Source organism: Bufo bufo, chromosome 9 (assembly GCF_905171765.1).
Source record: "Bufo bufo chromosome 9, aBufBuf1.1, whole genome shotgun sequence".
In the NCBI taxonomy this organism is placed as follows: Eukaryota; Metazoa; Chordata; class Amphibia; order Anura; family Bufonidae; genus Bufo; species Bufo bufo.
In genome coordinates, this window is record NC_053397.1 from 118,437,318 (window position 1) to 118,462,937 (window position 25,620).

At 42.3% G+C, this 25,620-nt stretch overlaps 1 protein-coding gene across 2 annotated transcripts in view; it reads right to left on the reverse strand.

Moving 5' to 3' along the window:
* UCHL5 (ubiquitin C-terminal hydrolase L5) overlaps positions 1 to 25,620 on the reverse strand; it is a 180,500-nt gene that overhangs the window by 54,039 nt on the left and 100,841 nt on the right. For both annotated transcript variants that reach the window (XM_040407688.1, XM_040407687.1), the window contains exons 6-7: positions 23,266 to 23,396; positions 3,703 to 3,766 (exon numbers count right to left, since the gene is read on the reverse strand). In XM_040407688.1, coding sequence (XP_040263622.1) covers positions 3,703 to 3,766; positions 23,266 to 23,396 — 195 coding nt within the window. The remainder of the gene's footprint in view (positions 1 to 3,702; positions 3,767 to 23,265; positions 23,397 to 25,620) is intronic.

Genomic DNA, 25,620 nt, shown 5'->3' on the forward strand with positions numbered 1-25,620 from the left:
GACGAGGTGGTGACAGGACCAAATTACTGAAGAGAAGAGAACTTTTTTGGATTTATACTTTGGGGACTCTGAAGCCTCAGGGTCTAAATGTAGAGTTGAGGCTCATTTAGTCACCAGTTATGTATGTGCTCTTTACTTGTGTCCTTCGTATGGAAAACAACATGTGCTATATGTCTAACTGTGTTTCCTTTTTTGTAGGACAACAATTATGATTCTATTGTCAGGAATGGTCACGTTTGGTGAAGACTGGAGAAATTATGCAGGCGATCCATCACTATGCATTATATTTTTTTTTGGTTGGGATACCACTTTATTGGAATTTATGAATAGTGACACCCCTGTCTGTGCCTCTCTTGCCCCCAAAGGGACTGGAGTGACACTGACTCGCGACGGGTTGGTTTGTCCATTAGTTAAATATTATATTGCATTATGTATTGCTCAAATGCAGTCCATCCGTGACTTCCCCCGCTTAGGGAGGGATCCGGGATCACATCACTGTGACACCCTGATGCCTATCCCTAGTGCGGTGGGATTATGACATGGAGCAGATATGCTGACAGATCTGGACAGGGAGGTGTATGCGGTTTGACACTCCGTGATGCCCCCGATACAGACATTCCGGGACGGAGACTGGTGGTTGCCCGCTGATCTTCCGTCTGCGGATCAGCTTTTGTCTGCTGAAACTGTGGAGCTTTGAACACTATGAGTGTGTCTTTGTAATTCTGTATAGGGAACTTACCGGCCTGTATGGGCATGAGCATGCGCCCTGCATGAAAGATAGATAGCGGCCATCTTTATTGTGGTTCCCACATCCTTTTACATTGTCACGTGTCTCGCAAGAGCACGTGGAATGGCGCATGCGCAGGACCGCCATTCCCGTCTGATCCGAAGTTTTTTAAGGTTTTAATCAACTTGTGATTGTTATGCACTGTGTACACTTTATATGTTGATTGGCAATGTATTTACATTGATATTATCACTGTATCGATCATGTTATGCACTTTATATGATGATGCCCACAATCAATTTAGGTATGATCATGGTTATAGATGAATTATATTTTTAATGTTGTTACATTTTGATGCACTTGCACTTTATTATTTAATTATGGATTTGTGATTCTGTAAATTGCTTGCACTATTTATGCATGCCACTATGCACATGGTATTCAGCTAGACAAAGGCTCCAATGAGAGAGCTGAAACGTTGCTGCTAGATGGGTGAATAAACCATCCACTTTTCCTCACTAATCTGGAGTGATGCCTTTTTTCTTTTGTATGCATTTGGGACCTTGGTCACAGGCCCCCATAAGGACTTGCACCCGCGTTTGATGTGTGCTGCTGTTTTTATATATATATATATATATATATATATATATATACACACTCACCTAAAGAATTATTAGGAACACCATACTAATACGGTGTTGGACCCCCTTTTGCCTTCAGAACTGCCTTAATTCTACGTGGCATTGATTCAACAAGGTGCTGATAGCATTCTTTAGAAATGTTGGCCCATATTGATAGGATAGCATCTTGCAGTTGGAGATTTGAGGGATTCACATCCAGGGCACGAAGCTTCCGTTCCACCACATCCCAAAGATGCTCTATTGGGTTGAGATCTGGTGACTGTGGGGGCAATTTTAGTACAGTGAACTCATTGTCGTGTTCAAGAAACCAATTTGAAATGATTTGAGCTTTGTGACATGGTGCATTATCCTGCTGGAAGTAGCCATCAGAGGATGGATACATGTTCTCATTCTGTTTACGCTAAATTCGGACTCTACCATTTGATTGTCTCAACAGAAATCGAGACTCATCAGACCAGGCAACATTTTTCCAGTCTTCAACACTGCAATTTTGGTGAGCTCGTGCAAATTGTAGCCTCTTTTTCCTATTTGTAGTGGAGATGAGTGGTACCCGGTGGGGTCTTCTGCTGTTGTAGCCCATCCGCCTCAAGGTTGTGCGTGTTGTGGCTTCACAAATGCTTTGCTGCATACCTCGGTTGTAACGAGTGGTTATTTCAGTCAACGTTGCTCTTCTATCAGCTTGAATCAGTCGGCCCATTCTCCTCTGACCTCTAGCATCCACAAGGCATTTTTGCCCACAGGACTGCCGCATACTGGATGTTTTTTCCTTTTCACACCATTCTTTGTAAACCCTAGAAATGGTTGTGCGTGAAAATCCCAGTAACTGAGCAGATTGTGAAATACTCAGACCGACCCGTCTGGCACAAACAACTATGCCACGCTCAAAATTGCTTAAATCACCTTTCTTTCCCATTCTGACATTCAGTTTGGAGTTCAGGAGATTGTCTTGACCAGGACCACACCCCTAAATGCATTGAAGCAACTGCCATGTGATTGGTTGACTAGATAATTGCATTAATGAGAAATAGAACAGGTGTTCCTAATAATTCTTTAGGTGAGTGTATATATATATATATATATATATATATATATATATATATAGAGATGGGAGTGTGCCCCTTACAGTGTGACGGTGTCCGGTATGTTTATAGATACATGTGGTAGCATGCCCCTTACAGTGTGATGCTGTCTGGTATGTTTATGGATACATGTGGGAGCGTGCCCCTTACAGTGTGATGCTGTCTTGTATGTTTATGGATACATGTGGGAGCGTGCCCCTTACAGTGTGACAGTGTCCAGTATGTTTATGGATACATGTGGTAGCGTGCCCCTTACAGTGTGACTGTGTCCGGTATGTTTATGGATACATGTGGGAGCGTGCCCCTTACAGTGTGACAGTGTCCAGTATGTTTATGGATACATGTGGGAGCGTGCCCCTTACAGTGTGATGCTGTCTGGTATGTTTATGGATACATGTGGTAGCGTGCCCCTTACAGTGTGATGCTGTCTGGTATGTTTATGGATACATGTGGTAGCGTGCCCCTTACAGTGTGACAGTGTCCAGTATGTTTATGGATACATGTGGGAGCGTGCCCCCAACTGTGTCCGATTGTCTCTCTGCTCTGCAAACACATGACATGACAGATGCCAGAGATAGAGCAAAGAGAAGTTTATGGGTGTACATATGGGGGAGGAATATGAGGCAGAGGGATGAATATGTATGAGGGGGGGTGGATCGAAGGAGGAGTGGAGGCTGTGCAGGATGCATGAATGTATGATGGTGGGTGGGTGCAGGAACACGATGTTAGACAGGAGAAATCAGCAGATGGCGCTCTGCATTGGGAACCACAATGCAGTGCGGCAGGAAGTGAAAGAACAGCTAAACAGCTATGTAAACAATCTGTTCAGGACTGTAGGAGTCATGCTCCAGTGTAAAAGACACCTCAAACCACCTTGGGAACAAAGGTGAGTAAGATGTTTTAAAAAAAATAAGTTTGATCCCGGACAACCCCTTTAACAGGTAATATTCAAAAGTTTAACAAGCAATAGTAGGATTTGGTATGAATTATGTTAACTAAATTAGGCAGCAAGGGAGAATTATTTTTTCCTTTTCCATTTTTTATAAAAAAAAATTGGATTTATTTATTTTCTTTTTCTTTATTCTTACCACCCAGTTGAAATGGTTAGGACTGAAGGGTTAATGGACTTTAGGAATTAAACTATAATTTTTCTATTCTTTCTTTATGATTTTTTTTCTATTTTGTAACTGACTTAAAAAAAAAAATGCAAGGGTAAAAATTTGTAATAAAATATGTAAAAATAAATAAATATTACTTTTGCATTCGTTTCTCTATCACAGGTCTAACAACGTTGATCCAATCATCCTGATTGCATGGACCTGCAAAACAAAAAAAACATTTAATTTGAGTTACAATGTAACATAATATGAATTAGGAAAGCATATTACAGAATTTGAAATATAGGCGATTGAATGCACATATAAATAAATCTAAAGTTTTCAACATGGCATATTTCTCTCTCACACTCTATGCAGTTTATTTTATAATTACTCTATTATTGTCATTAAGAGGCAAAATAAGTCTTCTGTTCTATGACAATAATGGGTTTAAAAGCAATTTTCAAACAATGTGGCATGAGACATTGGTGTGGAAAACATTCATCTTCACTGTCAGCAATATCACATTTACTATATTACTACTTTAGGTAGTAACATCATTCTTCCTGAAACACTGACATTTCATATGAAATCTCACCTGAACTATAGTCAAATAAAAAAAATACGGCAATCTATTAAAAAAAAGAATTACATTTTAAATCAATTATTAAAACATTAAAATGAAATTTCTTCATGCACCAAGTAAGATTTGAAGTGGCTCAAAGGTGCCAAAACATAAGGAACTTTCCACAAATAAACGTATTTAAAAACAGACACTAGAGTGGGAGTATTGTGTAGGGAGTATTTTGAGCTCACTTTTTGTCAATAATTAGTATAAAAAATGTGTGAAAAATGGAAATGTATTTTCATTTCAGGAAATGCCCCATTTATAGGACATTTTTCATACATAGTATATGAAATGGATGAAATGCTCCACCATGTTTCTCCTGTGTTTTGAGCTGGCGTAACAATGCAACACCCCTAGAAATGACCCCATTTTGAAAACTGCACCCTCTTAAAGGTATTCATCTAGGGGTATAGTGAGTGGTTTAAGACCACATTTTGTTACAGAAATTAAAATAAAAAAAGTGCAAAAATATACATATAAAATTTATTTATAGGACATATTTTTCATACATGGCAATAAGAGTTGGGGAGCTTTACCTCTATTTCATTTACTATGTTTCTCCTGTGTTCAGAAATGCACCCAGTTAGGTCATAATCTGCTGCCTCGCCACACTCCATGCCTGAAAATGATTTGAGCTGGCAGAACAATACAAAACCCCCAGAAATTACCACATTTTAAAAACTACAACCCCTGAGATATTCATTTGGGGGTATAGGGAGTAGCTTGAATGCACATGTTGTTGCATGAATTAATGCAAAGACAGTGTACATGAACCAGAAGAAATCTACACCAAAATTTTACATTCTATTTCTGTGTTCACAAATACACTCATTGAAGCCCTAATCTGCTTCTCAATCGCATAGTGTGGTCCAAATGAAAAGGAGCACCCTTTGGCTTGTATGGTGCAGTTTTAAATAAATATAGGTGTTGTTCCTTGACTGGAGGATTTGAGTTGGCAGAACAATTTTAAAACACCAGAAATGACTGGTATAATGAGAATATTAAGTTTGTGAAGTGTCTGAGGGCAACCTTGAAATCTTACACTGGGGGAAGGGAGGAATGGTAGGTCCCACTACCAACCTACCCACCATTCCCTAAAATACAAGCCCAAGAAAGGCTCAGCAAATAAGATTCTGAGGCAAACCATCTCTCCCATATTCATTTCTCTCGCCTAGGTTTTCAACCAGGGCGAGACAGACACTCCCTAGGGTACTATTTTAGCTGCGGGCCTAACTAAAAATAACAGTTCACACTACAATTGTTAGATTTCTTTGCCGTTTTTTACAGTTATTCCAAATTTGTGTGACCAGTTGTAAAGTGACATCCTTCTACATATTTATCTAGTGGTGTAATAAGGATTTTTATTTCTGATGGTTTTACAGTTTGTTTGTTTTTTGCCAATTAAGCAATACAGAAATGAGGAAAAAACAAAATGCTAAATGAGAATTTCGGGGGTAATTTAACAAAATGACTGAAGGGGTTTAACTCCTTAAGGACACAGCCTTATTTCACCTTAAGGACCAGGCCATTTTTTGGAAATCTGACTAGGGTCACTTTAAGTGGTGATAACTTTAAAACGCTTTGACTTATCCAGGCCATTCTGAGATAGTTTTTTCGTCACATATTGTACTTCATGACACTGGTAAAATGAAGTAAAAAAAATTTATTTTTATTTATAAAAAAATACCAAATTTACCAAAAATGAAGTAAAAAATTGCTAATTTCCAAGTTTCAATTTATCTACTTCTATAATACATAGTAATATCTACAAAAATAGTTATTACTTTACATACTCGTTAACCCTTTAGGTGTTCCACAAGAGTTAATGGCAAATGGAGATAGAATTTCAGAATTTAGATTTTTTGGCAAATTTTCCATTTTAATCTATTTTTTTCCAGTAACAAAGCAAGGGTTAACAAGACTATCTTTATTGCCCTGACTCTGCCGTTTACAGAAACACCCCATATGTGGCCGTAAACTACTGTACGGGCACACAGTAGGGCGTAGAGGGAAAGGTGCGCCATATGGTTTTTGGAAGGCAGATTTTGCTGGACTGGTTTATTTACACCATGTCCCATTTGAAGCCCCCCTGATGCACCCCTAGAGTAGAAGCTCCATAAAAGTGACCCCATCTAAGAAACTACACCCCTCAAGGTATTCAAAACTGATTTTACGAACTTTGTTAACCCTTCAGGTGTTGCACAAGAGTTATTGGCAAATGGTGATGAAATTTGAGAATTTCATTTTTTTGCCAAAATTTCCATTTTAACTAATTATTTCTACTAACAAGCAAGGGTTAACAGCCAAACAAGACTGTATCTTTATTGTCCTGACTCTGCCGTTCACAGAAACACCCCATATGTGGTCGTACACTACTGTGCGGCCACACGGTGGGGAGTAGAGGGAAGGGAGCGCCGTGTGGTTTTTGGAGGGCTGATTTTTATGGACCGGTTTATTTACACCGTGTCCTGTTTCAACCCCCCTGATGCACCCCTGGAGTAGAAACTCCCTAAAAGTGACCCCATTTTGGAAACTACGGGATAAGGTGGCAGTTTTGTTGGTACAATTTTTAGGGTACATATGATTTTTGGTTGCTCTATATTACATTTTTTTGAGGTAAGGTTACCAAAAATTGAAATTCTGAAATTTTATCTCCATTTGCCATTAACTGTTGAGAAACACCTAAAGGGTTAATAAAGTTTGTAAAATCAGTTTTGAATACCTTGAGGGGTGTAGTTTCTTAGATGGGGTCACTTTTAGGGCGTTTCTACTCTAGGGGTGCATCAGGGGGGCTTCAAAAGGGACATGGTGTCAATAAAAAAGGCCATCAAAATCGGCCATCCAGAAACCATGTCAGTCCTTTCCTTTTGCGCCCTGCCTTTTAGTGACACAGCAGTTTATGACCACAAATGTGGCGTTTTTGCAAACTGTAGTATCAGGGTAATAAATATTAAGTTTTGTTGTTAACCCTTGCTTTGTTACCCGAAAAAAACGGATTGAAATGGAAAAGTGCCAAAAATAGCAGTTTTTTTTTGACCGTGTTAATCTGGGGGGTTAGGTCATGGGGTATTTTTATAGAGGAGATTCTTACGGACGAGTCGATACCTAATAAGTCTACTTTTTTACAATTATTTAGGTTTTAGACTATATTATCCTTTTTAATACCAAAACATTTTTTTTTGTTTTTCAGCCGATTATCTTATGTAGGGGCTCATTTTTTGCAGGATGAGAGGACAGTTTTATTGGCACTATTTTGGGGGCTATATGGCTTTTTCATCGCTTGCTATAAAAAAAATTGTTATCCAAGGTGCCAAAAAAGTTCTTTTTTTGCACTTTTTTTTTTTTTTTTTTGGGAACCATGTTAATCTGGGGGGTTAGGTCATGGGGTATTTTTATAGAGGAGAGTATTACCGACGCGCCGATACCTAATTTGTATACTTTTTTTTTTATTATTTTAGTTTTTACAATTTGTTTTGGTGTCTCATGTCTGAGAACCAGTTTTTTTTATCCGATAGTCAGTGGCTAAATTGGGATATAAATTTAGTACTCCATGGAAGTGTGGTACTCCCTGAAGCAACCGTCAATGCAGAGGCCCGGATGATCGGGGCACGTGTCGCACTGAGTAGTGGTGTCCTTCCGTATCCCCCTCCTGCGACACACTCTGCACTTTTTTTGGGTTCGTCCCTTTTTTCCAGTATGGGGGACCACACCTGGAAAGTGTTGGCCAGGGACGATCCGGGCGCCTACAGTTCCCGAGGTACTCCGGCCTGCTCTTTCCCGGTCCGAAAAGATCAGGGCCTTGAGGACTGCCCCATAGAACTGAAGGAATGTCCCTGTGTTGCCAGCGCTCCGGGACAGCACAAAAGAGTTGTACAAGGCAACCTGCACCAAGTAGACCGCAACTTTTTTGTACCATATCCGGGTTTTGCACATGGCGTTATATGGCTTGAGGACTTGATCAGAGAGATCAACTCCTCCCATATACCGATTGTAGTCGAAGATACAAATCGGGCTTGAGGACCGTTGCCGCGGTACCTCGCACAGGGACAGGGGTGATGCCGTTACCATGAATTGTGGACAGTACAAGGACATCCCTCTTGTCCTTATATCTGACCAGCAACAGGTTTTCACTAGTAAGGGCACGGGTCTCACCCCTGGGGATAGGTACCTGGAGGGGGTGGGCAGGGAGGCCGCGTGGATTTTTCTGCACGGTCCCACAAGCGGACGTGGATCTGGCGGCGAGGGACTGGAACAAGGGGATACTAGTATAAAAGTTATCCACGTACAGGTGATAACCTTTATCTAGCAGTGGGTGCATAAGGTCCCACACAAGTTTCCCGCTAATACCCAGAGTGGGGGGACATTCTGGGGGTTGAATACGGGAATCTCGCCCCTCGTACACACGAAACTTGTAAGTGTACCCTGAGGTACTCTCACAAAGTTTGTACAGCTTCACGCCATAACTCGCCCGCTTTGAGGGAACATACTGGCGGAAAATGAGTCTCCCCTTGAACGCAATGAGAGAATCATCAACCGCGTCCTCCCTTCCAGGTACATAGGCCTGTACAAATTTGGCTCCAAAGTGATCGATGACCGGCCGTATCTTATACAGACAGTCATAGGCAGGATCACATTGGGGGGGGAACATGCTGCATTATCTGAATAATGCAGGCATTTCCGGGTGGCCTCAAACCGGGTACGTGTCATGGCCGTACTGTAAAGTGGGGTCTGGTAGAGGATTTCCACACTCCAGTAATGCCTGACACTAGGTTTCTTGACTAGGCCCATGTGCAGCACGAGGCCCCAAAATTTCCTCATCTCGGCTGCACTGACCGGGGTCCAGCCACCGGGTCTAGCCAAAAAGGAGCCCGGGTGTTGAGCAACGAACTGTTGGGCGTACAGGTTCGTCTGCTCCACCATTAGATTTACCAGTTGGTCACTGAAAAAAAGACTAAAAAAGTCATATTTAGTGAAGGCCACTGTGGAAATCTGGATTCCTGATTGGCCTACAAACTCAGGAATCCCGGGCTCAAATCGCTCTGGGGTACACCAGACAAGTTCACCGGCAGGGGGCTCCGGTAGATTTAACTGGTGGGCCTGAAAACTAGTACGAGCCCCAGAGCCACCCCAGGGTCATCCTCGTCCTCACTAGGACTCTCGGACTCAGAGGCAAGCTGGGCGTATGTCTCCTCGGCCGAGAACATCCGGCGGGCCATAGGGAAGTGTGTGTCTGCGTGTGTGTGGAAATCTTTATTCAGTGTGCGTGTGTGTGGGGGCACGGGTGTTCACGCACTTATTCCCTAAAACTAATGTGAAATTTTATTTTTTACATTTAAAACCGCTGATCAACCGTCCGAAGTTGATCAGCGGTGGGGTGTGCGATGCGCTAACAGTGGCCGGACGCTAACAGTGGCCGGACGCTAAGAATGTCGGCCACAGTCAGCGTACGCACAATTTTGAATTTTTTTTTTAAATGCCTGCGCCCCAAAAAAGGTGTGGGGGGGGGGGAAACGGCAGCACCCCTGGGGGGTCTAGGGCCACACAGCTGTGCTGTGGACCCCAGACACCCTACTTAGGGTGATGCAATAAAACTTTTTTTTCACACTAACTTTCCCTTTATTATCCCTACCTAGCCCAACCTTTCCCTATACTTTCCCTAATTACCTGCTGATCAGATGCGGGGTGCTGGGGCACAGATGGGGTGATGCTCCACACGTGCAGGCAGCGCTCCTCTCTCCTCGGGCTCCGGACACAAAAGGAGGAGGAGAGCAGCGCTGCTATGATTTGAATCTCCCGCCGGCCCGCCCTCCTACCAATCAGAGGCGATCCTGAAAGGTGATGTCACCACCACCACTCAGGAACTAAGGATAGTGATTGGCGGGGTAAAAACACACCACCGATCACCATCCTGTTCCGGGTTATCGGGTCCTTTAGAGACCAGAATAACCCGGAAACACAGCATACCGCAGGTCTGAATTTACCTGCGGTTTTCGCGATCGCCTACACAGGACCCCCCGGCGCATTTGCCCCAGGTGCCTGCTCAATGATTTGAGCAGGCACTGGGTTCCGATCACCGCCCGCCGGTGATCGAAAATACACAGGGAGTACAGGTACACCCTGTGTCCTTAAGTACCAGGACATAAGGGCGTACCTGTACGCCCTGTGTCCGGAAGAGGTTAATTAAAGAGACTCTGTCACCGAGATCAACGCTACCCTTCCAGGCATATAGCTGAATATTTAATTAGATGAAGTGGCTCACTGCTGTTAGCGGGTGGTACAGTGCTACAAACTAAAAATTGAGGACACCCCACCTCAATGTATTAAATATGAAAAAGAGTAAGGAAGCGAGCACTCACTCTATGGCAAATACTCAGATTTAATGGTTAAAATATCAATTCAATAAAATACAATGATTATAAAATACAATAAAATAAAATACTATACTATACAATAATGTGTATAGCTAAATGGTCGACCATATATATAACACTATTAGAGATGTCGCTATACAATTAATAGAGGAAAAATTTTCTAAGCATAGATAGTTCTCCAATGATATCCTGGTGAAAAAAGTGATGAAACAAATAAGTGACAACAAAATATCAAGTGATAAAAAACAATTGATGTTCCTGATATCAGGATAGTGAACTAAATAATCATGTCCATAGTGTCCAAAAATGTGATTAAAGCCGTGTATGCCTGTAGAAAATAATTCAGGGAGAAGGGACACCTGTTGGAGCCCTGCACAATCGTGCACGCTAGTATGCTTGCAATCCTTCCCATAGCAAATGGAAACGTCCAGATCAATGTGTATGCACTCAACCGCATCAAGCAATATAGCCGTTATCTGTATTCAGCTGTTGAATAATTCATTCGTATAAACAGTCTATGATGTCGGCTAAACCCTTACCTCTGTATAGAGGATAGTCCTTCCTGAGAAGTAAGAGGTCTTACCTCCTATGATTCTATTTTTGAGGATCTCCTCCTTGGTACGTTGTAGAAAATATGCTGGAGACGCCGCTCCGTCTTCACAGCTTGCAGGCTCTCACAATCTAGCCCGATCTCGCGATGTTACGAGTGGGACTTCCGTCCGGTCTCTGTACTCACTCAGATGTTTGGGGCGATTCAATTGTCACAAGGTTGCAGACATGTCCACCAAGCAACACTGCCAGTCACTTGTATTGATCATATTGGATCCTTATAATATTTCTTATAACATTATATGCTGCTTTATCAGATTTTATGGTTTTTATTAATTTTTTTATTGAATCAGTAACATTGTATTACTTTTTATGAGTTTTAATGGCATACGGAGATTGATCGCAACTAATAGAATAAGAAACAAGCAAAAACGCATCAACAAGAAAAAAAATGCAACACAACCGCATCATGGCGGAAAAACTGCCATTAACACTCCAACTCTGGATTATATAACCGGGACTTACAGAGGACCGTATAAACGTTTAAAAAGGAGGAGGTTAGGAGTGCCGGATATCACCACTGAGGAAGGGATTGGAATCATCCCGAAACGCATCTGGGCTATCAGACACTCTGCTGAAACCTCCATTGAAAGAACTTTTTGCATGACCATGCTATAAAGAGGAATTACTAAACTAAAGACTGCAACCTTGTGACAATTGAATCGCCCCAAACATCTGAGTGAGTACAGAGACCGGACGGAAGTCCCACTCGTAACATCGCGAGATCGGGCTAGATTGTGAGAGCCTGCAAGCTGTGAAGACGGAGCGGCGTCTCCAGCATATTTTCTACAACGTACCAAGGAGGAGATCCTCAAAAATAGAATCATAGGAGGTAAGACCTCTTATTTCTCAGGAAGGACTATCCTCTATACAGGACTATCCTCTGTTTTTTATCACTTGATATTTTGTTGTCACTTATTTGTTTTATCACTTTTTTCACCAGGATATCATTGGAGAACTATCTATGCTTAGAAAATTTTTCCTCTATTAATTGTATAGCGACATCTCTAATAGTGTTATATATATGGTCGACCATTTAGCTATACACATTATTGTATAGTATTTTATTTTATTGTATCTTATAATCATTGTATTTTATTGAATTGATATTTTAACCATTAAATCTGAGTATTTGCCATAGAGTGAGTGCTCGCTTCCTTACTCTTTTTCATATAGCTGAATATGCTGACAAAAACTATACCTTTCTTCCAGCTGTTGGTGGTCCGCTGGTGGAGAAAAATGAACTTTTAAAAATATATTACAACATCATAAAATGACCCCTATGTCTTTTGCATGATTCCTTGATGCTTTAAATCTGTGTCTCCGACAACCGTGGGTTAGCAGCCAACTACACCAAGAATTAGCGGTCTGCTTGGTTCTCTGCAGAGAAGTCCAGATCCCTGTACAAGGGTCAAAGGGTATTCCCATCTCGGACACTGGGGGCGTATCGCGAGGAAATGCCCCGAATGTCTGTGTGGGCCCACTATTTTTCTCATAACAGAGTGCCGCTCAGCTATTTTTGGAAGTCCAATTGAAATGAAGGGGAAGCACACCTAGCAAGCGCGGTGACACTCCATTTACTTCTATGGGTATGACGGAAATAGCCGGGCCAGCGCTCGGCTATTTTCGGCACTCACATAGGAATGAATGGAGGGTGGCCATACATGCGCGGTGCACCCTCTGGCACTTTGCAGACTCTATTCTAAGTATAGATGCAGCTCCCACCTTCTAGCGATATGCCCCCAATGTCCGAGATAGGAATACCCCTTTAAATTGTGAAAACCAGGGAACCATCAGTACACCTCCATTAGGAATTGCATCCCCCCCCCCCAACAATTCCACCTCATATAAAAAATTTCCCTCAATTTCACCCCATATAGAAAAAACTAATTCATTGGTGGCCAGTGCGGATTCAAAGTATTGTGATCAGTGCGGCCTCTCCTCTCTCCCCCCCCCCCCCCCAATCATTGGTGGCAGCGGAGAGTACCGATCGGAGTCCCAGTTTAAATCGCTGGGGCTCCGATCGGTTACCATGGCAGCCAAGACGCTATTGCAGTCTTGGCTGCCATGGTTACTTAGCAACAAATAGAATCATTATACTTACCTGAAGAGCTGCGATGTCTGTGTCCGGCCGGGAGCTCCTCCTACTGGTAAAGTGACAGGTCTGTGCGGCGCATTGCCTATAGACCTGTCACTTACCAGTAGGAGGAGCTCCCGGCCGGTCACATAGATCGCAGCTCTTCAGGTAAGTATAATGCTGCTATTTGTTGCTAAGTAACCATGGCAGCCAAGACTGCAATAGCGTCTTGGCTGCCATGGTAACCGATCGGAGCCCCAGCGATTTAAACTGGGACTCCGATCGGTACTCTCCGCTGCCACCAATGATGGGGGGGGGGGGGGTAGGGGGAGAGAGAGAGGAGAGGCCGCACTGATCACAATACTTTGAATCCGCACTGGCCACCAATGAATAGAGGGAGGGGGAGGCCGCACTGCTCATATTTAATACTGGGGAGGGAGGGAGGGGGAGACCGCACTGCTCATATTTAATACTGGGGAGGGAGGGAGGGGGAGACCGCACTGCTCATATTTAATACTGGGGAGGGAGGGAGGGAGGGGGAGACCGCACTGGTCATATTTAATATCCGCACTGGCCACCGATGAATATAGAGGGAGGGAGGCCGCACTGGTCATATTTAATACTGGGGAGGGAGGGAGGGGGAGACCGCACTGCTCATATTTAATACTGGGGAGGGAGGGAGGGAGGGGGAGACCGCACTGGTCATATTTAATATCCGCACTGGCCACCGATGAATATAGAGGGAGGGGGGCCGCACTGGTTACAATTAATACTGGGGAGGGAGGGGGGGGCCGCACTGGCCACCAATAAGTTAAATACAGGAGGGGGGGGGGGTCTGCCCCCTGCTGCCTGGCAGCATCTGCCAGGCAGCAGGGGGCAGTCATGTACACAGTTCTCAGTATATTCTAACTTGAAGCGTCCCCATCACCATGGGAACGCTTCTGTGTTTAGAATATACTGTCGGATCTGAGTTTTCCGAAGTGAAAAATCAGATCTGAAATAAACAGTTATGCAAACGGATCCGTTCTGAACGGATGCAAGCGTTTGCATTATAGGAGCGGATCCGTCTGATGAAACATCAGACGGACCCGCTCCGAACGCTAGTGTGAAAGTAGCCTTAGCGAATCTACGATACGTAAAACACTAAACAAGAATTGATTTCATGAAAGGATACCACAGAGGAAGCCACTGCTGTCCAAAAAATACATTGCTGCATGTTTACAGTTTGCACAAGAGCACCTGGATGTTCCACAGCAGTACTGGCAAAATATTTTGTGGACAGGTGAAACCAAAGTTGAGTTGTTTGGAAGAAACACACAACAATATGTGTGGAAAAAAAAGAGGCACAGCACACTAATATAAAAATCTCATCCCAACTGTGAAGTATGGTGGTGGGGGCATCATGGTTTGGGGCTGCTTTGCTGCTTCAGGGCCTGGATGGATTCCTATCATCAAAGGAAAAATGAATTCCCAAGTTTATCAAGACATTTTGCAGGAGAACTTAAGGCCATCTGTCCACCAGCTGAAGCTCAACAGAAGATGGGTGTTGCAACAGGACAACGACCCAAAGCATAGTGTAAATCAACAACAGAATGGCTTAAACAGAAGAAAATACACCTTCTGGAGTGGCCCAGTCAGAGTCCCGACTTCAACCCGATTGAGATGCTGTGGCATGACCTCAAGAAAGCGATTCACACCAGACATCCCAAGAATATTGCTGAACTGAAACAGTTCTGTAAAGAGGAATGGTCAAGAATTACTCCTGACCGTTGTGCATGTCTGATCTGCAACTACAGCAAACGTTTTGTTGAAGTTATTGCTGCCAAAGGAGGTTCAACCAGTTATTAAATCCAAGGGTTCACATACTTTTTCCACCTGCACTGTAAATGTTTACATATTGTGTTTAATAAAAACCATGATAACATTTAATTCTTTGAGTGTTATTAGTTTAATCTCTTCCGGACACAGGGCGAACCGGTATGTCCCTGTGTATTTCCGATCACCGCCGCGCGGCGGTGATCGGAACAAGGTGCCTGCTATAAATCTAAATGCGCGGGCATCTAAATGGCTAAATGCGTGGGCAGTCATCTCATCTCACAAAAATCATACAGGGGGGTTAATTGTGCGTATCATAGTCCCCTGTAAGAGATCAGGGGCTGCCAGGCAGCAGGGGGCAGACCCCCCTCGTTTCCCCCTCCCTCCCTCTATTGTATTAATTTCATTGGTGGCCAGTGTGCGGCCCCCCCCCCCCCCCCCCGATCATTGGTGGCAGCGGAGAGTTCCGATCGGAGTCCCAGTTTAATCGCTACTGCAGTCCTGGTTGCCATGGTTACTTAGCAATATTAGAAGCATCATACTTACCTGCTGCGCTGTCTGTGACCGGCCGGGAGCTCCTCCTACTGGTAAGTGACAGGTCTGTGCGGCGCATTGCTTAATGATCTGTCACTTACCAGTAGGAGGAGCTCCCGGGGAGGGAGGGGGGTCTGCCCCTGATCTCTTACAGGGGGCTATGATATGCACAATTAACCCTTTAGGTGCAGCACCTGAGGGGTTAATTGTGCGGATCACAGCCCCCTGTAAGAGATCGGGTGCTGCCAGGCAGCAGGGGGCAGCCATGTACACAGCTCGTAGTATATTCTAACTAGAAGCGTCCCCATCACTATGGGAACGCCTCTGTGTTAGAATATACTGTCGGATATGAGTTTTCACGAAGTGAAAACTCAGCTCTGAAAAAGCTTTTATGCAGACGGATCTTCGGATCCGTCTGTATGAAAGTAACCTTATACAGTTGCAAGAAAAACTAACACAAAAGTGGATAATCTCAGGGTACTGAAGGGGTTGATCAAATAAGGACTCACTCATAACTTGATTAAATCAATTATCTACTCGTGTAAAGGAGCCTTTAAGATGTTGATAGTCTTAAAGGGGGTTTTCACCCTTGGAAGCCTTTTAGACAGACCACCTTTACAGCGCCGCTATAAAATACAAGGTTTAAAACTTTCAGTACTGAGCCACTTTTCACCTTAAATCCCAGGCCAACTTTTGCAAATCTGACATGTGTCACTATGTGGTAATAACTTTAGAACGCTTTTACTTATCCAAGCCATTCTGAGACGGTTTTCTCGTGACACATTGTACTTGACAGTGGTAAATTTGAGTCAATATATTTCACCTTTATTTGTAAAATAATCCAAAATTTACCAAAAATTTCAAAATAAAATTCTCAATTTTCTAAATTTGAATTTCTCTACTTTTAAGACAGATAGTAAGGCTACTTTCACATCAGCGTTTTGCTTTCCGCTACCGAAATCCATCATAGGATCTCAATAGCGGGGAAGACGCTTCAGTATTGTCCCCATTGTCAATGGGGACAAAACTGAACTGAAGGAACGGAGTGCACCAGAAAGCATTCTGCTCAGTTTTATGTGGTTCCCATGACGCACACAAAAACCCTCTAAGCAGCATTTCTGAGTGCGTCCTGAGAAACTGATCAAGACTGATCCGTCATGACTCACACTATAAGTCAATGGTGACGGATCCGTTTTCTCTGACACAAAAGAAAACTGATCCGTCCCTCATTGACATACAATGGTTTTTAGAGATGGATCCGTTTTGGCCATTTTAGAGATAATACAACCAGATCCGTTAAGAACGTATGCAGACGGTTGCATTATCATGACTGAAGCAATTTTGCTGATCAATGACGGATCCAGCAAAAACACAGATGTCACTGTAGCCTAATACCTCATAGAAAAGTTATCAATCAACATTCCCCATATGTCTGTTTTATGTTGGCATAATTTAAGAAGACTTTGAATTTTAGAAGCTTTAAGGGCTTACGTAATGGAAACCACCCATAAATTACCCCATTTTAGAAACTACACCCTCAAATTATTCAAAACTGATGTTACAAACTTTGTTTACCCGTGAGGTGTAAGAATTAAAAGAAATGGAGGTGAAATTTAAAAATTTAACTTTTTTGGTAGATTTTTTTTAATCAATTTGTTCACAGGTTTAACCCCTTAGGGACCGGGCTAATTTTCACCTTAAGGACCAGGCCATTTTTTGGAAATCTGACCAGTGTCACTTTAAGTGCTAATAACTTTAAAACGCTTTGACTTATCCAGGCCATTCTGAGATTGTTTTTTCGTCACATATTGTACTTCATGACACTGGTAAAATGAAGTAAAAAAAAAAAAATTTTTTTTGCACAAAAAAAAATACCTAATTTACCAAAAATTTGGAAAAATTTGCAAATTCCATCTAAGAAACTACACCCCTCAAGGTATTAAAAACTGATTTTGCATACATTTTTAACCCTTTAGGTGTTGCACAAGAGTTATTGGCAAATGGGGAGGAAATTTGAGAATTTCATTTTTTTGTCTAATTTTTCATTTTAACCCATTTTTTCCACTAACAAAGCAAGGGTTAACAGCCAAACAAGACTGTATCTTTAATGCCCTGAATCTGCTGTTTACAGAAACACCCCATATGTGGCCGTAAACTACTGTACGGCCACACAGCGGGGCGTAGAGTGAAAGGTGCGCCGTTTGGTTTTTGGAAGGCTGATTTTTATGGACTGGTTTATTTACACCATGTCCCATTTGAAGACCCCTGATGCACCCCTAGAGTAGAAACTCCCTAAAAGTGACCCCATCTAAGAAACTACACCCCTCAAGGTATTAAAAACTGATTTTACATACATCGTTAACCCTTTAGGTGTTGCACAAGAGTTATTGGCAAATGGGGATGAAATTTGAGAATTTTATTTTTTTGCCTAATTTTCAATTTTAACCCATTTTTTTCACTAACAAAGCAAGGGTTAACAGCCAAACAAGACTATCTTTATTGCCCTGACTCTGCTGTTTACAGAAACACCCCATATGTGGCCGTAAACTACTGTACGGCCACACAGCGGGGCGTAGAGTGAAAGGTGCGCCGTATGGTTTTTGGAGGGCTAATTTTGCTGGACTGTTTTTTTGACACCATGTTCCATTTGAAGCCCCCCTGATGCACCCCTGGAGTAGAAACTCCATAAAAGTGACCCCATCTAAGAAACTACACCTCTCAAGGTATTCAAAACTGATTTTACAAACTTTGTTAACCCTTTAGGTGTTGCACAAGATTTAATCGAAAATAGAGACACAATTTCAAAATTTCACATTTTTGGCAGATTTTCCATTTTAATATTTTTTTTTCCAGTTACAAAGCAAGGGTTAACAGCCAAACAAAACTCATTATTTATGGCCCTGATTCTGTAGTTTACAGAAACACACCATATGTGGTCGTAAACCGCTGTACAGGCACACGGTAGGGCGCAGAAGGAAAGGAATGCCATACGGTTTTTGGAAGGCAGGTTTTACTGGACTGTTTTTTTTTTACACCATGTCCCATTTGAAGCCCCCCTGATGCACCCCTAGAGTAGAAACTCCAAAAAAGTGACCCCATTTTAGAAACTAAGGGATAGGGTGGCAGTTTTGTTGGTACTAGTTTAGGGTACATGTGATTTTTGGTTGCTCTATATTACACTTTTTGTGCGGCAAGGTAACAAGCAATAGCTTTTTTGGCAAGTTTTTTTTTTTTGTTATTTACAACATTCATCTGACAGGTTAGATCATGTGGTAATTTTATAGAGCAGGTTGTCACGGACGCGGCGATACCTAATATGTATACATATATTTATACAATAACTTCATTTTTAAAACCAAAAAAATGTTTTAGTGTCTCCATAGTCTAAGAGCCATAGTTTTTTCAGTTTTTGGGCGATTATCTTGAGTAGGGTCTCATTTTTTGCGGAATGAGATGACGGTTTGATTTTTTTACACCGTTTTTATTTTTATTTTTTTACGGTGGTCAACTGAGGGGTTAGGTCATGTGATATTTTTATAGAGCTGGTCGATACGGACGAGGCGATACCTAATATGTATACTTTATTTTTATTTATGTAAGTTTTACACAAGGATTTCATTTTTGAAACAAAAAAAAAATCATGTTTTAGTGTTTCCATAGTCTAAGGGTCCATTCACACGTCCGTTGTTTCTTTCCTGATCTGTTCCGTTTTTTGTGGAACAGATCTGGACCCATTCATTTTCAATGGGTCCTGAACAAAAATCAGACATTGAGCTGTCCGATTTTTTGCAGGACCCATTGAAAATGAATGGGTCCAGATCTGGTCCAGATGTGTTCCGCAAAAAACGGAACAGATCAGGAAAGAAACAACGGACGTGTGAATGGACCCTAAGAGCCATAGTTTTTTTTAGTTTTTGGGCGATTATCTTGAGTAGGGTCTCATTTTTTGTGGGATGAGATGACGGTTTGATTGGTACTATTTTGGCGTACATGCGACTTTTTTGATCACTTGTATTACCTTTTTTGGGAAGTAAGGTGGGCAAAATTTAAATTTTCTCATAGTTTTTATTTTTTTTATTTTTATGGCGTTCACCATGCGGGGAAAGTAACATGACCGTTTTATAGATCAGGTCGTTACGGACGCGGCGATACCTAATATGTGTAGTGTATTTATTTTTTTATTCAGTGATAAATGTTTTTTTTTTTATCGTAACTTTTTTCACTTTTTTTTTTTTTTTTTGACCCAGACCCACTTGGTTCTTGAAGATCCAGTGGGTCTGATGTCTGTATAATACAGTACAGAACCCTATATAGGGCTCTGTACTGTATTTTACTTACACTGAACAGATCTATGCTTTTAGCACAGATCTGTTCAGCACCATGGACAGCAGGACGCCTGAGCAGGCGTCCTGTTGCCATGGGAACCTTCCCCGTCTGCCACAACTTCGCAGACGGGGAAGGGTAAGCACAGGGCTGAGGGGGGCTGTCGGGGGGCTCTCTCCCTCTCCATCGGGGGGCTGCAAAGGCACAGCAGCCCCCCGATGGAGAGGGAGGGAGCTCCCTGACCGATGACAGTTAACTTTTTCCATACAGCGGTCCGTACGGACCGCGGTATGGAAAGGGTTAAACAGCTAACATCTGCACAGATGTCAGCCGTTTATACCAGGGTGTCAGCAATGTGCTGACACCCTGGTATAACCCACTAGAAGCCAACGAATTTTCAAGGGGAGGCGGGCGGGGGATCGCAATTTTCAAGGGGAGGCGCCCGCCTCCCGCAACGCCCCCACCGCCTGCGCCTGGGGTGAAAAATATTGATTTTAGGCACTCTAAAGTTTCTGATCCCCGCGGTCCGATCAGAAACTGCAAAAAGCGCAGCAAACCGCAGGTCTGAATTGACCTGCGGTTTGCTGCGATCGCCGACACGGGGGGTCACATGACCCCCCCTGGCGTTGTGACAGGATGCCGGCTGAATGATTTCAGCCGGCATCCTGTTCAGATTAACCCCTGGGGCGCCGTAATGCTTATTTAAAGTTAGGACGTACCGGTACGTCCTGTGTCCTTAAGGCCTCGGGAAATAGGGCGTACCGGTACGCCCTGTGTCCTTAAGGGGTTAACAGCAAAATAAACTCCAATAAACATGACTATGATTCTGCAGTTTACAGAAATACCCCATATGTGGTGGTAAACTGCTGTAGGGGCACATGGCAGTGGTCATATGGATTTTGGAGGCAGATTTTGCTAGAATGTTTTTTAGGCATCATTTTGTATTTGAAGAGACCCTGACTTACCCCTACAATGGAAATTCTCAAAAAGTAACCCCATTTTGGAAACTACACCACTTAAAGAATTTATTAAGGGGTGTACTGAGCACCTTGACCCCCTAAGCATTTTACAGAATTTGGAAACACTTGGCTGTGAAAATGAAAAAGTTTAATTTCTTCCAATAAAATGTGGCTTTAGCGACAAATTTTTCATTTTTACAAGGGGTAACAGGAGAAAAAGCACCCCATAATTAGTTACCTATTTTCTCCTGAATACGGCAACACCCCATATGCGGTGGTAAACTGCTGTAGGGACACATGGCAGGATTCAGAACGGAAGGAGCACCATATGGCTTTTGCAGCGCAGATTTGGATGGATTGGCTTGCGGGTGCCATTGGATTTATTTTTTGAGTGATTGTCTTATGTGGTGGCTAATTTTTTGCGAGATGAGGTGAGGTTTTTAATTCGTACCATTTTGGGGTACTACGACTTTTTGTTGCTTGGTATTACACTTTTTGTGAGGCAAGGTGAAAAAAAATGGCTGTTTTGGCATAGTTTATTATATTTTTTTTTTACAGCATTCACCTGAGGGGGCATATCATTTGATATTTTTATAGATCAGGTTGTTACGGATGCGGTGATAACCAATGTGTCTATTATTTTTATTTTAAGTTTTACACAGTAAAAGCATTTTAGAACAGAATAAAATCTTGTTTTTGTGTTGCCATTTTCTGAGAGACCTATTTATTAATTTTTTTGGGTGATTGTCTTAGGTAGGGTCTAATTTTTTGCAGGATGAGATGACGGTTTGATTGGTACTATTTTGGGCTAAAGATGCCTTTCTGATCGCTTGTTATTACACTTTTTGTGAGGCAAGGTGACCAGAAAATGGCTGTTTTGGCACAGTTTTTATTTTTCAAATTTTTTTTTACGGCATTCACCTGACTGGGTGGATCATGTGATATTTTTATAGAGTCGGTCAATATGGACGCGCGAATACCTAATATGTATACTTTTCTTTTTTGCCCTATTTTTTACAATTTTTTCTAACTTTGTTTTGGGAAAAGGACTTTTTTTTACTTGAAACTTAATTTTTTTTTTATATGCAAGACTTTTTTTTGTTACTTTATTTTTTGTCCCGCTCTGAGACTTCAACTTTTGGGGGTCTGATCCCCTTCACAATGCATTACAATACATCTGTATTGTAATGCATTGGCTGTAAGTGTATTACTGAGTGCAATACACTTTCAGCCTGCTTCCTATGAGATCCAGGGGGCTGAATCTCACAGACTGACAGGGAAGGCAGCATGATGCCTAAAGGAAGGCATCGGGCTGCCGTCCCAGCCATCGGGTCCCCGTCACAGCAGCGCGGGGACCCGGTAGACACCCAGGAACCGTGAGGGTACTGCACATGCCGCGGTCAGAGCTGACCACGGCTGTGTGAGGGTTGGGCCCCTTTCACACGGGCGAGAATTCCATGCGGATGCTGTGTGCGAGGTGAACGCATTGCACCCGCACTGAATCCGGACCCATTCACTTCAATGGGGCTGTGCACATGAGCTGTGATTTTCACGCATCACTTGTGCGTTGCGTGAAAATCACAGCAAGCTCTATATTGTGCGTTTTTCACGCAACACAGGCCCCATAGAAGTGAATGGGGCTGCGTGAAAATCGCAAGCATTCGCAAGCAAGTGCGGATGCGGTGCGATTTTCTCGCATGGTTGCTGATGATTGGGATGGGGACCCGGTCTTTATTATATTCCCTTATAACATGGTTATAAGGAAAAATAATAGCATTCTTAATACAGAATGCTAAGTAAATTAGGGATGGAGGGGTTAAAAAATTTAAAATTTAAATATTTTTTTTTAACCCCTCCATCCCTAATTTACTTAGCATTCTGTATTAATAATGCTATTATTTTCCCTTATAACCATGTTATAAGGGAAAATATTAAAATCTACAGAATACCTAACCCAAACCCAAACTTCAGTGAAGAAATCGGGGTTTGGGTACAACAATCAGTTTTTTTTTGCACACGGGCAGAAAAAACTGAACAACGCAAGGCAATTGCATACAGTACTGACCCCACTCTCAGGCAAAATCACACGATTTTCCCGCGACGCACCCGCATCCTATCTGGCCCTCACATGCGACGCCCGTGTGAAAGAGGCCTAAATGCGCCGGCATCTGTCTTTTCACCAATGACGGTGCATAGAGCAGGGGTCCGGCTATCAGTGACTGCCGGACCCCTGCAGCTGATCGTGCCATGTATCCTATGGGTTACGGTAACAAATATTATGCAAGTTCAACGTATTGCCAGTAATTTGTTATTTTCAAACAAATTTAGTTGAAAAATTTATATTTTCTGCTGTATACAATGACAGAAATTGTTTTAAAAGCCATTCTAAAAAAGTTCAGTCATACCAAGGTCGATTGGTCCATCCCTCAAACCATCCAACTCGTACAATCTTCCATTTACAGGGACATAGCTGACAAAGTGAAAAGCATCATCATCTTTAGCTGAAGACTTTGCATCAAATTCAAACATTTGTTGCCTGTAAGAAAAATAGAAAAATTTTATTTCTGCAGCTCACAGATGGCAGATTTTGTTGCAGAACATTTCTGCCAATGACAATCTGTTCCATTCATATGAATAGGGTTGTTTTGGCAGCAAGTACAATGATTTCTGCAAGCCCTATTCAAATGAATGGAAGTAATCTGCAGTCACAGAAAGTTCTGCAAAAAAAATAATAAAAATCTGTCCATATTTTTAATTAGTATTACAGTTTGTAAAAGGCCTCAGGCACACATCCATATACATTTTGCTGTTCACAAACCGCAGAGCCGCATATAATATGGAGCCGGCCATGTGCATGCCTCATTTTTATCTAGAACTGGCTAATCTCGTCCGCAAAATGGACAAGAATAGGACATGGTTTTCAATTAGTGGAATGGTCACACAGAAATAAATGGACCTGTGTGCAACCCCAAAAAATAAAAATGTGGCTATAAGAATGTGTTAGTCAGGTTCTGCTATATATGTTGTTTGCCTCATTCTCTGCCTGAGCAATAAGTTTACTAGCTTGCTAGATCCTGCAAAGGTGCTATAATCTGCTTGTCTGCCTGATTCCTGGATTCTGCCCCTCTGCTGCCTGACTAGTGCTTGATCATCCTACTGACCCTGTGCTACCAGCCCTGACCTTTGGATGTTACATGGATTTGTGCCCAGCAATTTCACTGTACAACAGATGTCTGCTACAAGACCAAACATGGATAAAGAGCAATACCTGCTCCGTTGTCTGTAGCACACCATAAGAAGCAGCAGTAATGGAGGACATTACACCGAAAAAATTAGCAGTTTAGGTGTGAATCCGACAATGTAGTAATCACTTCCAAGTCTCTCTTCAGCTACTTCTCTATTATTCCCATTTGAAGTTTATGAATGAATTGCCAGCATTCTGCAGTAATGGTCCAACTAGGTATTATCATTTTGGAACGTGTCCCTGCACAGTCCGCCGCAATCCAATCAGTGGCAGCAGGTTCAGAATGTGCAGAGACACACTTCAAGTACTAACACCTAGTTGGACCAGGCAAAGAGCTGGCAATTCATTCACAGATGTCTAGTAGAAATAATGGTGGAATGGCACAACATAGAATAAAGTGGCAGATAACTTAAAACAAAGGAGAGTGCCGCATGTTTCAATTTTCTATCGGGGGACAAGTCTTAAGGGGAAAAACGTAGGTCGATCGAGCACTCAATAAAAACAGGGTACTTTATTTGCTCAGAAGATATGAAAAAAATATTAAAAAACATCTACTTATCAAATGCAGCTAGTCACTAATACAGACATGTTAGGAGATGTGACAGGTCAATTTACCTTTACACATGAAATTCAGCGACTTCAAATCTGACAAAATATTCTAAACAAACATCTATTCAAATCAATGGCCACCCTTCCACAAAGCACTAAAACCTTCTCTGCCATGTGAAACAGTCATCCATACTCTTCCTCCTCAGCCTCCTGTCCAGTGGCACAGCAGAGGGTACTTTGTCCCAAGAAAGTTAGGTATTGCCATTAAAAGGTAATTTGTTGTGGTACAGAATATGAAACAGGAGATTACAGCCAAAGTTCTGCATTCTATGATTTCTATGGTGGAGGAAGTATTTTTAAACACTTAGGCCCCTTTCACACTGGCAAGAATTCCGTGCGGGTGCAATGTGTGAGGTGAATGCATTGCACCGGCACTGAATCCGGACCCATTCACTTTAAAGGGACTGTTCAGATGAGCGCTGATTTTCACGCATCACTTGTGCGTTGCGTTAAAATCGCAGCATGTTTTAAATTCTGAGTTTTTCATATTATCTTTCTGTGTCCGTTCCGTTTGTCCGTATTTCTGTTCCGAAAAAAACCAAACAGAAACAGGAGTAGAAAATGGTAAAGGAGACGGGCACGTCTCTGTTCATGCCACACCAAAATTTTTTAGATCTGCGCAAGCAGAGAGCTGAATTTACCGTAGGTGTATTTCAGAAAAATAAATGACCTCCTTAGTGGCCAAGCCATTTTTTTCATATTCCAAAAGCTATAACGTAATTTATTTTTTCACAAAAAAAGCTGTTTAAGGATGAAAGAACCAGGTTTGATAAGAATTTCAGAAAAATTATTCCACAAAATGAACCCAAAGCTTTTCAGGTTTGCTTTGCATGAAACCAGTAAAATGGGGCCCAGTGCCATTTCACTGCACATGTTGGCCAAGGGAAGAAGAGGGGGGGGAGGGCTT